Source organism: Aulonocara stuartgranti (genome assembly GCF_965226115.1).
Source record: "Aulonocara stuartgranti genome assembly, chromosome: 7".
NCBI lineage: Eukaryota > Metazoa > Chordata > Actinopteri > Cichliformes > Cichlidae > Aulonocara > Aulonocara stuartgranti.
This window is the reverse complement of record NC_138945.1, coordinates 45,062,591-45,076,893: the sequence shown is the minus strand read 5'-3', so window position 1 is coordinate 45,076,893 and position 14,303 is coordinate 45,062,591. Positions and strand designations below refer to the sequence as shown.

Here is a 14,303-nt window from a genome sequence, read left to right as displayed (position 1 = left end):
TATCTGATATGTAATGCAGGGATTGTTTTACAAAGTAAGTGCTTATACATTAAGAGTTTTAAAGTCTTTTCTTTTTTCTTTTCTTGCAGCTCGTACCCCGATCTTCTCCCATCTCATCCTCTCACTAAAGGGTTTATGGACAATTCGGGCATTTGAGCGCCAGACCTACTTTGAGACACTTTTCCACAAGGCTTTGAACACTCACACGGCCGCCTGGTTCCACTACCTGTCTGTTCTGCGGTGGTTTCTCTTCCGCTGTGACATGCTCTTCACCGTGTTCTTTACTGCTGCTGCCTTCATCGCAACAGGAAGCAACAGTGAGTGTGACTACACATGGACAATAAACTTTATATAAAAGAGAGAGAGCCACCATGACCTCAACTAATGTGTATGGACTCCACATTTTGAAGTGTCAATATTTAGACAAAAGTGTTCAGAGCCAACATAACAGTCAAACAAGCTTGGTTAGCAATTTGTATCTATAAACTGTGAAGGAGCAAAGCTAAGACATAGGCGCCTGATAACTGGTAGCTGTGCACCAAATTGTAAGACTTAAAAACATAAAAGTAAATCCCTGCCAGTAGTAGTTGTTAAGTAGGGGAAAAACAGCACTAGTGTGAAAACGCAGGCATTTTTATGGCTAAAGTTTGGGAGTTTCAGCATGGGAATCTGTCAGGACTGACCTGCTTTTGGAACCAGCCTCAAGTGGCAAGTCAGTGAACTGCATTCAAAGGGGATTGGCTGTTTGTTGCCTTTGGGTGTTGTTAGTGAAGCTGTGTTTGTGGTGATGTACAACATACATAAAGTTTATCTTAAATATTTTGGCTTTTTCACACCTTAAAGTCCAGTCAAGGTTCATATTTTTGTTGCAGCATTTCCATTTTTTCTGACAGCTTTTTTATTTGTATTTATGTTATTTAATTTTTTTTGAAATAATTGGTTTGAAAGCTGCCAGAAAAAAATATTTAAATGAATGCTAAATTACATTTCAGTTTCATTCATAATAAGTCCATAACAATAAGTTGAACTTATTTGGTCTAAACCTTTGTGGTCTACTCAGATCAAACACGAGGTGTAGTTTCACCTTGAGTCAACAATATGGATGCAGCTTCTTCAGTGTTTTGGGAAATCCACACGGCTTTCCACAGCAGGGCTACCACCAGAATCAAGTTGCAGTTAACATCATTTCAGAAGTTACCGGGAAGTTTTGCAGTTCTCGTCACTGTTGTCAAAGGACTGTCTTTCTTTTGGTATCTCCTCTATGAAAGTGAATCTTTTGCACCTGACTGCCCACAAACAGTGGCAATTAACCTGTTCTCCATTTCTGATAGTCAGTGTCAAATCACTTTGACTTCATCAGTGACAAATGTCAAAGCTTTAGAGAATATTTTTGTGATTAGATTGTGGCCAGTTGATTTCTTTAGATGATTATAATCAAAGGAGCTGGTGCATTTGAACAACCAAATGACAAGAGATCATAAAGTCAGTTTGCAATGGAGACATTACAGAATATGAGAATAATTATTGTGATTAAATGATGATTAGAAATTGAATTGTGTTGCAAGAACATTTTGAAAATTCCCACATGTTGGTTAGTAAGCACTTTGATACGCCTGCTGAGCCTAACAAGGACAAAACCCCAGTATTATCTGTAGTTTGCAGTGTGTAGAGTTAGATGATGATAAGAAGGGAACAGTTTGCCTGTGAAAAGTCATCAGAACTGCTCAAATGCCCAAGGATAAAATGTCTTGTACAAAAAGGAGGCAAGTGTTTTCTTGGTGAATTGGAATGCAGGTATACACACACAAACCCATGGGTTGTTGCGTCATAGGATCAGTTTATATTGAGAGCACATTAATGGGTCATTACACAGCTCATTAGTTTCCAATGGACCCAGTAGCAGCGCTCTAATACCTGAATGTGGGTCTGACATCAGAGAGAGCAGTTTTGATTGGACACTACTGATGCGTGTGTGTGTGTGTGTGTGTGTGTGTGTGTGTGTGCCCATGCGTGTTTTTGTACAGGGGACAAACCAGGAGAGATTGGCATTATTGTGGCCCTGGCTATGCTTATCTGTGGGATCTTCCAGTGGGCTGTCATCACCAGCATCGCTGTAGATGGGATGGTATGTCATACACACACACACACACACACACACACACACACACACACACACACACACACACACACACACACACACACACAAACAAAGCTATTGTCAATATATACCAAACAGTCAATGGCCAGTTATAAGTTGTTGAATTCAGGCAGATGCACACACCTAAGAAGGTTTTGTTAAATAAACCTGCAAACAAAGGTTTTACTGTTAGTCTATTTCACTATTGATGGTACTGACTTCTGGTTCACCACACCTATGGAAAAAAACTTGGATGTTTCTCTATGTTAGTATTTTCCTTCTTCCACTTCTCTTCATCCCAGCTGGTTTACTTCTGTTAATAGGAAGATTTCCCTCACTGTTGTCAAGTTCTTGCTCAATATACATTGTTGGAAGGTTAGAATTCTGTAGTATCTACATTTTGCGTGGTCTTTGTCTTACAGTATAACATGTCTCATGGGCACTATTGCTATTCTTTTGGTACTAAAACGATGACTGCTGTTACAATAGCATGCTTTATGCACTTTTCCCTTTGGGAACTGAATCCCACCTTTGCAAAATATAACTTCTCCAGCTCAGACACACTGTGCCTCATTTTCTTCAACAAGATGCCTTTCAGTCAATGGTGACCTGTAGCTACTGTTTGTAAGAGGTTTAGATCTCGTTGTTGAGATAAAAGCAATTGGCCAATAAATTCACAGCTTGTAGGTTAGTGAGACACTAGATGGTGACACTGCATTCTTAGTGAAGTGGGGTTTTTCCTCACCCAAGATGCTTCATACTCAAATAGGGAAAAGCACATCTCAGATGGGTATGGTGGTTAATAGTTGTGGCTCCTTATACTATATGTCAGTTTGTTTACACCATCAAAAAGGCAGTCAGCAGCAGATTAAAGATGGCAATGGCCATTTTTGTTCTCTGTAACAGCACTTTGTTGACTTGGCATGGCTTACCAATATTGAAGGATACTGCAGGGTTTAAGATCAAAGAGAGAAAGAGCAGGCTGAACTGCCTGTACTTTACTTTCATTTGCTCTTTTTTAAGACTTAACTTTGTGCCCATCCATCAGTTTTTTTTCTCCCACATTGTTGTTAGTGAATCTTACAGAGCTTATCACAGTGTAGGACATTCTGTTCAGTATGGACACAGGCTCTCAATATGGTGGTAGAGATTTGTGTTTGGGATAAGTTAGATCTGTTCAGTCCAGTATGAATTGTGTTTGTGTGTGTGACTGCCTCTGAATTATATTTTCAGTGATACTAAAATAGCCATTAAAGTAACTTCTGATAAGCACATTTTCATTGCATTTTAAGAAAAAAGTTTATCTGTAGAATGTCAACTTCTCTACAGCTAAGATAAGGAAATGGGATGTAAGGAAGCATCCCTCTTTTTTTTTTTTACTTTTTACATGAGGGGGGCGGGGCAGCAATCTTCCAAAAGACTCAAAAGCCATTTTTATTACTTATCTATTATCCACCTGGTGGACAATAGGTAACCAGACAATGGTTATCTATTGTCAATAGAGTTCTTCAGAGACAATCTGATTTTTTTGACTCTTTTTCTGATTTGGTGTTCAGTTCAGATAAAATCATTATTGTGGGTGATTTTAACATGTAGATATTGAAAACATCAACAGAATATTTAATCTAATTTTAGACTCAACTGGTGTCTCTCAAAATATAAAAGAACCCACCCATGACTTTAATCACACGCTGGATCTTGTTTTGACACGGCAAAGAAACTGAACACTTAAGTATTCACCAAAACCCTCTTTTGTCTGGTCATTTCATATAATAATAACATTACAATTACAATAATGACTTACACGGCACTGGGGAATACATTTCGTCACAGTAGATGTCTTTCAGAAAATGCTGTTAATTTTAAGGCTATCATTCCTCCAGTATTATCTTCTTCAATGCCATGTGCAAACACAGTGCAGAGCAGCTGCATGAACTGATGTTCTTGTTAATCGTTTTCTATCTTCATCAGGTATGACTTTTTTGTGGATATTGTGGCTCCTCTGACAAAAAAAGCCTCAAATCAGTACTTGACTCTGGTAAAACTCCCAAACATGAGCAAGCAGATAACTCATAGCCTGGAGGGAAAATGGCATCTCACTATTTAGAAGATCTTCATTTAGCCTTGAATTTTTTTTTTTTGCTGCTTTATAAAAAAGCTCTCCACAAAGCTACAACATCTTACTATTCATCACTGATTGAAGGAAATAAGAACAACCCTTGGCTTCTCTTCAGCACTGTAGCCAGGCTTCTCGTGATGCTCTTGTTCACTCACATTTTTTTCAACTCTCTCTTCTCACTATTTTCACTACACACCATAAATCATTAGTTATTATTAATCTCTGGCTCTCTTCTACAGCAAGTCTTTGCCCTGTCTTCTTCCCCTAAACCCCAACCCATTGTAACAGATGGCCCCTCCCTGAGCCTGGTTCTGCTGGAGGTTTCTTCCTGTTAAAAGGGAGTTTTTCCTTCCCACTGTCGCCAGAGGGCTTGCTCATAGAGGTTCATATGATTGTTGGGGTTTTCTCTGTTTTCTCTATTATTGTACGGTCTTTACCTTACAATATAAAGCAGTATGAGGTAACTGTTGTTGTGATTTGGTGCTATATAAAAACAACTGAAACAAATTGAAAGAAAAATTCTGTATCTCTCTTCTTCTTAGATGCGTTCAGTGAATCGGGTATTCAAATTCATCGACCTACCATCAGAAGATCCTCGGTTGGGGAAACCTAAAGGAGGTGGCAGAGGCCTTGATATCGTCATCGACAACCCCCATGCACGTGACTGCTGGCCTAACTGTGGCCAGCTGGACGTCCGGGGCCTCACAGTGAAATACACAGAGGCTGGGCGTGCCATCCTCAACAATATCTCCTTCTCTGTGGAGGGGGGACAAAGCGTAAGTCCTTAGTGATTGGTAGAGACTGCCTGTGGAACCTGGCAGGAGAAAGCATGGTACCTCTGCCTAATTAGGTTTACCAAACAAAAGAATAATTCCCCCCAAGCGATAAAGCAATTCAAGTGCCATAGTTAGGTCACAGAAAGGTTGTGAACAATATACTAGCCAGCCACAGGAATGTGTCACAGGGATGGTTACACGTGAACACATTTCTGGTTGTTGTTTTCAGCTAATGTTGTGCAAACATTTTTTTATATTAACACTGAATCTAATTGCTATGCTAAATGGGTTTGTTGGAGTTCTGTTAAACTCTTTTCAGTATTTTTCTGAACCAAACCAGGAGACAAAATTATGAGCTAAGACAGAGATTAAAACAGACTTCAGAAAAGTGTATGTGGACTGAACTGGAAACACTATTCCAAGTGGAAGTGTTGCTCTGTGCATACAGATAGGCAACTGTTTGCTAACAAACTGACAAAAAGTGATAATATCACAGTTCTGTTTATAGCTTTTTCCTTTCCTCCCTAAGTGGCCAAGAACTGTGCGTATAGCTTCAAGTTGCAAATTAGAAGAATCTGGGCAGGGAATCAAATTTTTGTGCTCATTTATTCATTTTCAAATGAGCAAAATGTTATTTCTCTCTAGAGCTACAATAAGGCTTGAACCTGACCAAACAATAACACAGACATAACAATCTACTAATGACTAAGTAAGCACGGCCCTGAGTGAGTGTCGGTCATGACATCACGGCATGATGGCATTATGACACATGCTTAAAATTAAAGTGGCTTATGATTTTGAATTAGCTTTCTGTAGAAAAGAGAAGACATGCAATATCTGACCACTCGCACCTCTGCTCTCCACCATTGGTTTTGGCAGTAATTATAGTCAGTATGACTTTGTCATAATGAATCAGAGCACAGTAAATATCTGCACTATGGTTTCGTGCCATTAGACGCTCAATAGCTTCGCGACAAATGTGCTAATTGTTGCTGCACAAGGAAGAAAGAAGAGAGGACTTTTAGACCATCTAGACCACAAACTCTTCCCCTCCAAAGATTTAAAAACAGCTCCATCAAAAGAAACATCAGCCCTTTTGTGTAGCTCATAGATGGAGGGAGCTATTTCAGTGTTTCAAATTATTATTAACTATTTCAAATTAAAATTTCAATTAAATGGAGTAATGGAGAGAAGGATAACAAAAATTCAAGTAACAACAATAGATCCCTTTTTGTAAGGTGCGAACAGCTTTTAGTGGTGCTTCTGAAGAAACTGATGTTAGTACGACGCCAGCTAAACTAAAGAGAAACGGTAAATGCTTATATGTCTTATTGCAGGGCACAAGTAAACTGACACAGTAGCCATGCAAATGAAAAAGTGCTGTCATCTATATTACAATAAAAAGGATGAGCATTCAGACACAAGGTCAATGAACCCGTTCAACATGAGGGCATGTTGAACGGGTTCATTAATTGTATTACATAACAGAAAAAGCTGGATATGAGCATTTACCATGAAAATGTTATGACTGTGTGCAGGTTGGTCTGCTGGGTCGAACAGGTTCAGGGAAGAGCACCCTGCTGTCTGCTCTGCTGCGTCTCACCTCCACAGAAGGAGACATTTCTATCGATGGTGTTTCCTGGAACTCTGTCTCATTGCAAACATGGAGGAAGGCCTTCGGTGTGGTGCCACAGGTATATCTATGAGTGATTAACTTCTGATATTTGATGCAGTTTCAGACAGTTACCCCAGCATCTACTGCTTATCTGGGTCTAAAAACGGTCTAAGCCAGTGGTTCCCAAACTGTTTTTTGCTAGGCCCCCTCTCTGTTTTACAAGAAAAATGACTTAATGTTTTGAAACTTAAGTCATTATTCTTGGATGTTACAAGATATCTTTTTAATCCAGTCTATTGAGAGTTAACTGTTTAAGTCTCTGGTCTTTCTTGAACAGAAAGTCTTTATCCTGACTGGAACTTTCCGGATGAACCTGGACCCACATGGAAATTACAGCGACACAGAACTGTGGAAGGTGGCTGAGGAGGTGAGGAGGAGGCGGTGTTTTCTTTGTTTCGTAATTTAGTTATGATTGATAAAGCAGCCTTGTTTTGCTTCAATTAGAGATAATAAAGCTCATGTTTTGGAGTTAGACACAATCTTACATGCCCTCTTTGAGCTTTCCCCTCATGCTAGGAATAAATATGGAATTATTGTACTGTCTGCATAGGACAGTGATGTTGGTAAAATTACTGCCATGCAGTTTTACCACCATTTCAACATTGATGTCATGAAGTTTACACTAATATTTTAAAATGCTAAAAATGAGGTAAAGATAATATGGAACTTCGGACTTTCAGTAAAAGTAAACTCTGTCTTGTGTGCCCTCAGGTGGGTCTGAAGTCTGTGATTGAGCAGTTCCCAGACAAGCTAGACTTTCAGCTGGAGTATGGAGGCAGCGTGCTGTGCAATGGACACAAACAGCTGGTTTGTCTTGCCCGTTCCATCCTCAGTAGAGCCCGTATCCTGCTGCTGGATGAGCCATCTGCCTACCTTGACCCTATGTGAGTATTAAACACTGTCTACTCAATAATCAACATATATAAATCACATTTGATTTAAAAATATCACTAGACCAGTATATGGGGCTTACATGTGCTGTTAAATGGTCACTACAGCGGTACTTTTATAATACCTTTCTACTCAATTGAGCACTCAATGTGCTTTCTACTGCAAGTCTCATTCATCCCGTCACACAGCACTTTTATGTATGTGCAGGGTTTCCTAACTGCTGCAAACACAAAGCGATTAAGTTAACAGTTAACCTTCTGATTGGTAGATGACCTGAGCGATAACCGTCCACAATGATTTAAACAATGAGATCAGTCTCTATGCAAGTAATCCCTTGGATCTAAAAGCTCTTGCTTCAGACTGCTCTATATGCCGAATTTTGGGCATTTTTTCTACTTTTAGATCTGTATGATTTGAATCATAAGGTATATCTTTAATATGACCCACCCAGTCTGCTATTCAGACTTTTTATTTGTTAGGGGCCACCAATCAGAAGAAAGTTGGCTTAAAGGAGAAGGAGGTGAAGGAGGCTTGTTTCAGTCAGTCGATGAACTGAGTAGCTACACAAAGACCCAGAAGAACTGTGACTGATTCAAGGCTACTTCAGTAGAATCCAAGGAAAAAATAGCATTACAAGCTCACGGCTGGATTTTCTTTATTCCGCTTAAACAAATAGAGACTCAGTGTCTGATTTACAAGAGAGACCTGTTCCAGACAAACATATCAAAATCACAACAATAAAAAAAAAAATGAAATAGCTAAAGTTAGCTCAAAGGTATTGCCCAAAGGTATGACCCCATGTGACAAAGGAGCGGCGACAAGTAGCTTTCATTAGAAGTGAATAAAAAATGTTTTGTCTATGAAGTTCCTTTGCTAACACATGCTTAAACACAGCTGCCTCCTGAAAGAGTTTGTATATTGTTTGTGGCGTTCTCCCTGTTAAAGCCAAGCAGTAAGGTGAAGTCACATTGCAACGGCAGTCATGCAAATCCAGCATGTGTGGTGTTCCTGTCACTGCATATGGTGACAATCCAGATTGCTTACAGTAATTTAAGCCTAATGTATGTGTGTGTGTAACCATATGTGCAGGATGGTGGAGAAGGGGGGGTCATGGTAGTAAATGAAGCTTATAATAAACCGTCTAGCTTAATGCTCTGCAGAATTTGCCTGAGGTTAAACTAATGCAATAGCAGTGAAGGAAAAGCCTTTGATAACAGTAATGTGTGTGTGTGTGTGTGTGTGTGTGTGTGTGTGTGTGTGTGTGTGTGTGTGTGTGTGTGTGTGTGTGTGTGAACAGAACACTGAAGGTCCTGAGGAAGACACTGAAACAGGCGTTTTCAGGCTGCACCGTCATCATGTCAGAACACAGGGTGGATCCACTGACGGACTGTCAGTCATTCCTGGTAAGTTCTGGTCTAAGTTTATTTCTGAGTTGCTCTCATACGTTTGTCGAAGTTTATGAAACTCGAGTAGAGCACTGTAAGATCATCTATCAACACTCCCTCATGCTGCGGGTCTTGAAAGTGCTGGGTTGTTTGCAATGCTAACAAATCGTGTTGCCTTAATGGGAAGGTCAAAACTTCCTTACAGGGGACAAGAATTATTATCTGCAGAATAATAACCCTGCACATAAACTACTTTTTCCATACGTGAGTTTTCAAAATAAAACAAATATATATAAATGCGGCAATTTGTTTTTACATTTCTGGTGAGTTGGCATATTTTACAGAAAAAAAAGAACATTTTGATGAACAACAAAATGAAGCTGCCTCTCCTTCCTCTCTCCCTCCTGTTCAGATGATTGAAGGCAGCTCCATGAAAACATACGACTCCATTCAGAAGCTCATGAATGAGAAGAGTCACCTCAAACAGGCCATGAGCACAGCCGATCGGCTCCGCCTCTTCCCAACGCTTCACCGCCTTAACTCCAACAAGAGGCCGACGCCACAGACCGCCAAGATCTCCTCACTGCCAGAGGAAGCAGAAGATGAAGTCCATGACACGAGACTCTAACTGGCCAGCTGCAAACACACATGCGCATACACACCTGCAGGGACAAACAAACAGCTGTTTGAAGACCAATGATTTGGGGTTAATTTCTGAAGCAAGATTGACGAGGCCATAATGACAGAATCTGAATCAGTTTGGACAACTCAGGCATATTATTTTACCCACTCTTAGGAGAATAGTGAATTGTGTCTTACAGAAATTGAAGCCACATTTTTCATAGCCAAACATAGCTGCTGAGATCCACTTCACTGTCACAAAGTAAAACCAGGATTATGAAGCTTTGCACACATTAAAAAAAAGAGCTATGTCCTAAATTACTTAAACAGTCCAGCTACCTACTATTTTATTAACCTTTTACCAAAGGTGTGACTGGAGCCGATCCCAACATAGGGCAAAAGGCAGGATAAGCAATAATAAGTAAGTAAAGTTTATTACAGAGAGCTTTTCACAAAGAAGCAGTCACAAAGTGCTGTATCACAAAGCAGAGTAAAACCTGCCACTCTGGACAAGTTATTACTCCATCACAAGGCTAACACAGAGACAGTGAACCACACACTCACATCTAAAACCAGTAAAGTCATGAGCTAACCTAACACGAATGTCTTTGGACTGTGGGAAAGAACTGGAAGATGCTGAGGAACCCAAAGAACATGCTCAACACAAAAAGAGAAGCCAGCAAGAAGGTGAGGTGATGTGTTAACCACTGTACCACTGTGTCGCTCCCACCTCAGAATAGGCATGTTTAAAAGTTGCCTGAACATGACTGAGTGTGCACAGTGCAAAATATGAAGGATGAGAGTACAGATGCAAAACTTCTAATTGCAGGTGTCTCAAACATTAGAATAACACAAATGCAAGTTTAGGAGTATTATTTTTTTGTTTGTTTTTTTTAAAGAAAATGTGTGCAATGGTGAATTCTGCCACTAAATTAAAGGAAAATCAGTGTGTGTGTGTGTGTGTGTGTGTGTGTGTGTGTGTGTGTGTGTGTGTGTGTGTGTGTGCGTGCGTGCGTGTGTGAATGAAAGGCTTCACAAGCACACTGCATGGAAGATAAAGAAGAGTATGGAAAGGGACCAGCTAAATAGAGGAAGAATCGTATGACTTACAAAGAGCTGACATGTAAACAAAGCACATCATAGCATGCACCAGAGTCCAGGTTCAGTCTGACTAAGTGGACACTGTTATTTAGCTCATTAAAGAGCTCCGGCAGGTTTCAGTGATGAACAAACAGTACATGAGCTCATTGAGTTCAGATGGTTCTCACAGATGTGCTCTTCTGCACTTGCTTTGAAAAAAGGGAAAGAAATCCATACTTGTCTTTTTGCATGATTTGTTGTTTAAACAGGATTTTTATTGGTTTCAGTTGCAGTTTTTTGTTTGTTTTTTTTGAAAAGCATTTTGGCTAACAGCCAGCTCATTTTCACTGGAGCACCTCAGACTGAACGTCTAATAACAGCCACTGTAGAAGCCTGACTTTTTAGATGCATTTTGAATGAGTGTGGAGCATGTAACTGAGCATTGTGAGCAAACAGGAAAACACTAAGGCCACATACTTTGTTCTCTATTCTTGGCATATGGAACCGTTAAAAAATAAGAACAATCACAAGAACAGATGTTCTTCTGTTTTACCAAAATGTATCAGTATCAAGCAGGAGTCTTCATGCACACCCTACACAGTCCCCAAAGGCAGCCATTCAAATCCCACTATTTATATTTTTACTTGTATAGCAGGCATCCCGATAGCCAAGCAGTTAGCAAGAGTGAGACAATACACTCCACACCAGACTGGAATAATTTGAACAAGTCAAATTGAACGTAACTGTTAGCAAATGTTATTCAATAGTTTTGAAGAATCAAATTATAACCATACTATAATTCATTATAAGTTCCTCATTTATGTGGTGAAGCTGCTGTTAGAACTGCTCTGAGATTTAGCAGCACTCACACAGGCACTCCAAAGGCATACTGATGTATCCTCGACCAGCATGTTGGTGCTGGGCTGAAGCCTCCAGGCCACCTCATAGCCTCCCCAAGAAAGACAAAGCATCCTATCACACTGTAAAACCTGCCTAGGAACGGCTCAAGACGCACAAGTCTGGAAAAATGTCAAGGTGTCTGGTGCAAAGGATTGATTTTAATGACGTGCTCGTTGGCTTTTACTTTTTATTTATTGTGGCTGTATGTGCCAAACTAGGAGATCAAGAGCAATAACAGCAGCTCATTAAATGAGACTTCTGCAGTGGCTTTGTGTGTCTTTTTGGATTTTTCTTTTAAATAAAGCAAATAGTCCCAAATTCCTTCTGTCTATAGTCAGTCAGTCTGACCCTTAAGTAACTTAACTGATGTCCACAAAACAGTGACGCTGTTGGCTGACGCTAATAGTTTGTGATGACTCTGATACCCTTATTTTTCTATGCGTATGCACTTTAGAGACACCCTGAGGTACTCACCAGCTTTCACAGCACGGAAACAGTCACACAATTAAAAAATCTGCACTTTCATGTCAAATCCTCAATGAAAAGTAGAATAATGACATTTGAAAACAATTATCTTTAATTTCTCAGCCGCTATTGTTTTATGATTTATGGAGAGAAGCTGGTAATTTGTCCAAAGTAAAAAAAAATAAAATAAAATAAAAAGAAATGTGAGAGAAACTTTTTAAGAGCTACTGCTGTACAATTGCAAAGCATGTTGGTTTTCTTTGTTTATCAATTCTCACGATTTCTCAGTTCTTCGCTCTAGACTTTTCTAACATTCATTGTATTTTGAATTATAATTTTGTAAAGCACCGCTGCAGTAAATGAAGGTACCTTGAAGAAATGCCTCAATATGTTAACTGACATTTTTTTTAACATTGTAAATTAAGAACAAAACTGTTTCTTACTCATAGGAAATGGGCAGAGATGTCCAGAAATGTATAAATGTATTTGTCAATCAACTATATTTCCAGTAAAACTAAAGATTTTGAGAATTCAGATGTGGTCGTGTTCTTTTTCTCAGATGTTTGTATGGAAAACATTTTCATTTTTGGATCTTATAGTGACTGACATATTCATTACATCCTTTAAAAAAACACCAAATGTAAAGCTGTATATATATCCAATCATTACACCCATATAATTTAAAGGAAACGAGCTATGGGTCATTTTCAATGCTTAGACCTTACTATGGTGGCTCTGTGTAATTCACAGTTCAGTGGACCTTGCCTCCTTCTCCCGTTCACATTCTTTTAATTGGTGCATATCCTTAACTCATTATTTTAATAGTATTATTTGACATGTAGCTATGTTAAATATGAACATAGCCCTTCCTCTAACCCAGTTCTTAGTTAATGTTACATCCCTGACATTTTAATCTGATTAGTCAAATATTATCATGAATCAATTTTATTGGAATTCCACGTGAAAGACCAACACAAAGTGGTGCACACGTGAGAAGTGGAACGAAAATCATACATGATTCCAAACATTTTTTACAAATGAATAACTGCAAAGTGGGGTGTGCGTAATTATTCAGCCCCCAGAGTCAATACTTTGTAGAACCACCTTTTGCTGCAATTACAGCTGCCAGTCTTTTAGGGTTTGTCTCTACCAGCTTTGCACAGAGACTGAAATCTTTGCCCATTCTTCTTTGCAAACAGCTCCAGCTCAGTCAGATTAGATGGACATCGTTTGTGAACAGCAGTTTTCAGATCTTGCCACAGGTTCTCGATTGGATTTAGATCTGGACTTTGACTGGGCCATTCTAACACATGGATATGTTTTGTTTTAAACCGTTCCATTGTTGCCCTGGCTTTATGTTTAGGGTCGTTGTCCTGCTGGAAGGTGAACCTCCGCCCCAGTCTCAAGTCTTTTGCAGACTCCAAGAGGTTTTCTTCCAATACTGCCCTGTATTTGGCTCCATCCATCTTCCCATCAACTCTGACCAGCCTCCCTGTCCCTGCTGAAGAGAAGCACCCCCAGAGCATGATGCTGCCACCACCATATTTGACAGTGGGGATGGTGTGTTCAGAGGGATGTGCAGTGTTAGTTTTCCGCCACACATAGCGTTTTGCATTTTGGTCTCATCTGACCAGAGCACCTTCTTCCACATGTATGCTGTGTCCCCCACATGGCTTGTGGCAAACTGCAAATGGGACTTCTTATGGTTTTCTGTTAACAATGGCTTTCTTCTTGCCGCTCTTCCATAAAGGCCAACTTTGTGCAGTGCACGACTAATAGTTGTCCTATGGACAGATTCCCCCACCTGAGCTGTAGATCTCTGCAGCTCGTTCAGAGTCACCATGGGCCTCTTGGCTGCATTTCTGATCAGCGCTCTCCTTGTTCGGCCTGTGAGTTTAGGTGGACGGCCTTGTCTTGGTAGGTTTACAGTTGTGCCATACTCCTTCCATTTCTGAATGATTGCTTGAACAGTGCTCCGTGGGATGTTCAAGGCTTGGGAAATCTTTCTGTAGCCTAAGCCTGCTTTAAATTTCTCAATAACTTTATCCCTGACCTGTCTGGTGTGTTCTTTGGACTTCATGGTGTCGTTGCTCCCAACATTCTCTTAGACAACCTCTGAGGCCGTCACAGAGCAACTGTATTTGTACTGACATTAGATTACACACAGGTGCACTCTGTTTAGTCATTAGCACTCATCAGGCAATGTCTATGGGCAACTGACTGCACTCAGACCAAAGGGGGCTGAATAATTACG

At 39.9% G+C, this 14,303-nt stretch overlaps 1 protein-coding gene across 4 annotated transcripts in view; it reads left to right on the top strand.

Annotated features, from left to right (window-relative positions):
* The window catches only part of cftr (CF transmembrane conductance regulator), a 41,455-nt gene extending 28,872 nt beyond the window's left edge, over positions 1–12,583 (top strand). For all 4 annotated transcript variants that reach the window (XM_082539211.1, XM_082539213.1, XM_082539212.1 and 1 more), the window contains 8 exons: positions 90–317; positions 2,025–2,125; positions 4,799–5,032; positions 6,571–6,726; positions 6,985–7,074; positions 7,419–7,591; positions 8,896–9,001; positions 9,396–12,583. In XM_082539211.1, coding sequence (XP_082395337.1) covers positions 90–317; positions 2,025–2,125; positions 4,799–5,032; positions 6,571–6,726; positions 6,985–7,074; positions 7,419–7,591; positions 8,896–9,001; positions 9,396–9,611 — 1,304 coding nt within the window. In that variant the 3' untranslated portion in view covers positions 9,612–12,583. The remainder of the gene's footprint in view (positions 1–89; positions 318–2,024; positions 2,126–4,798; positions 5,033–6,570; positions 6,727–6,984; positions 7,075–7,418; positions 7,592–8,895; positions 9,002–9,395) is intronic.
* Positions 12,584–14,303: the final 1,720 nt, after the last annotated feature.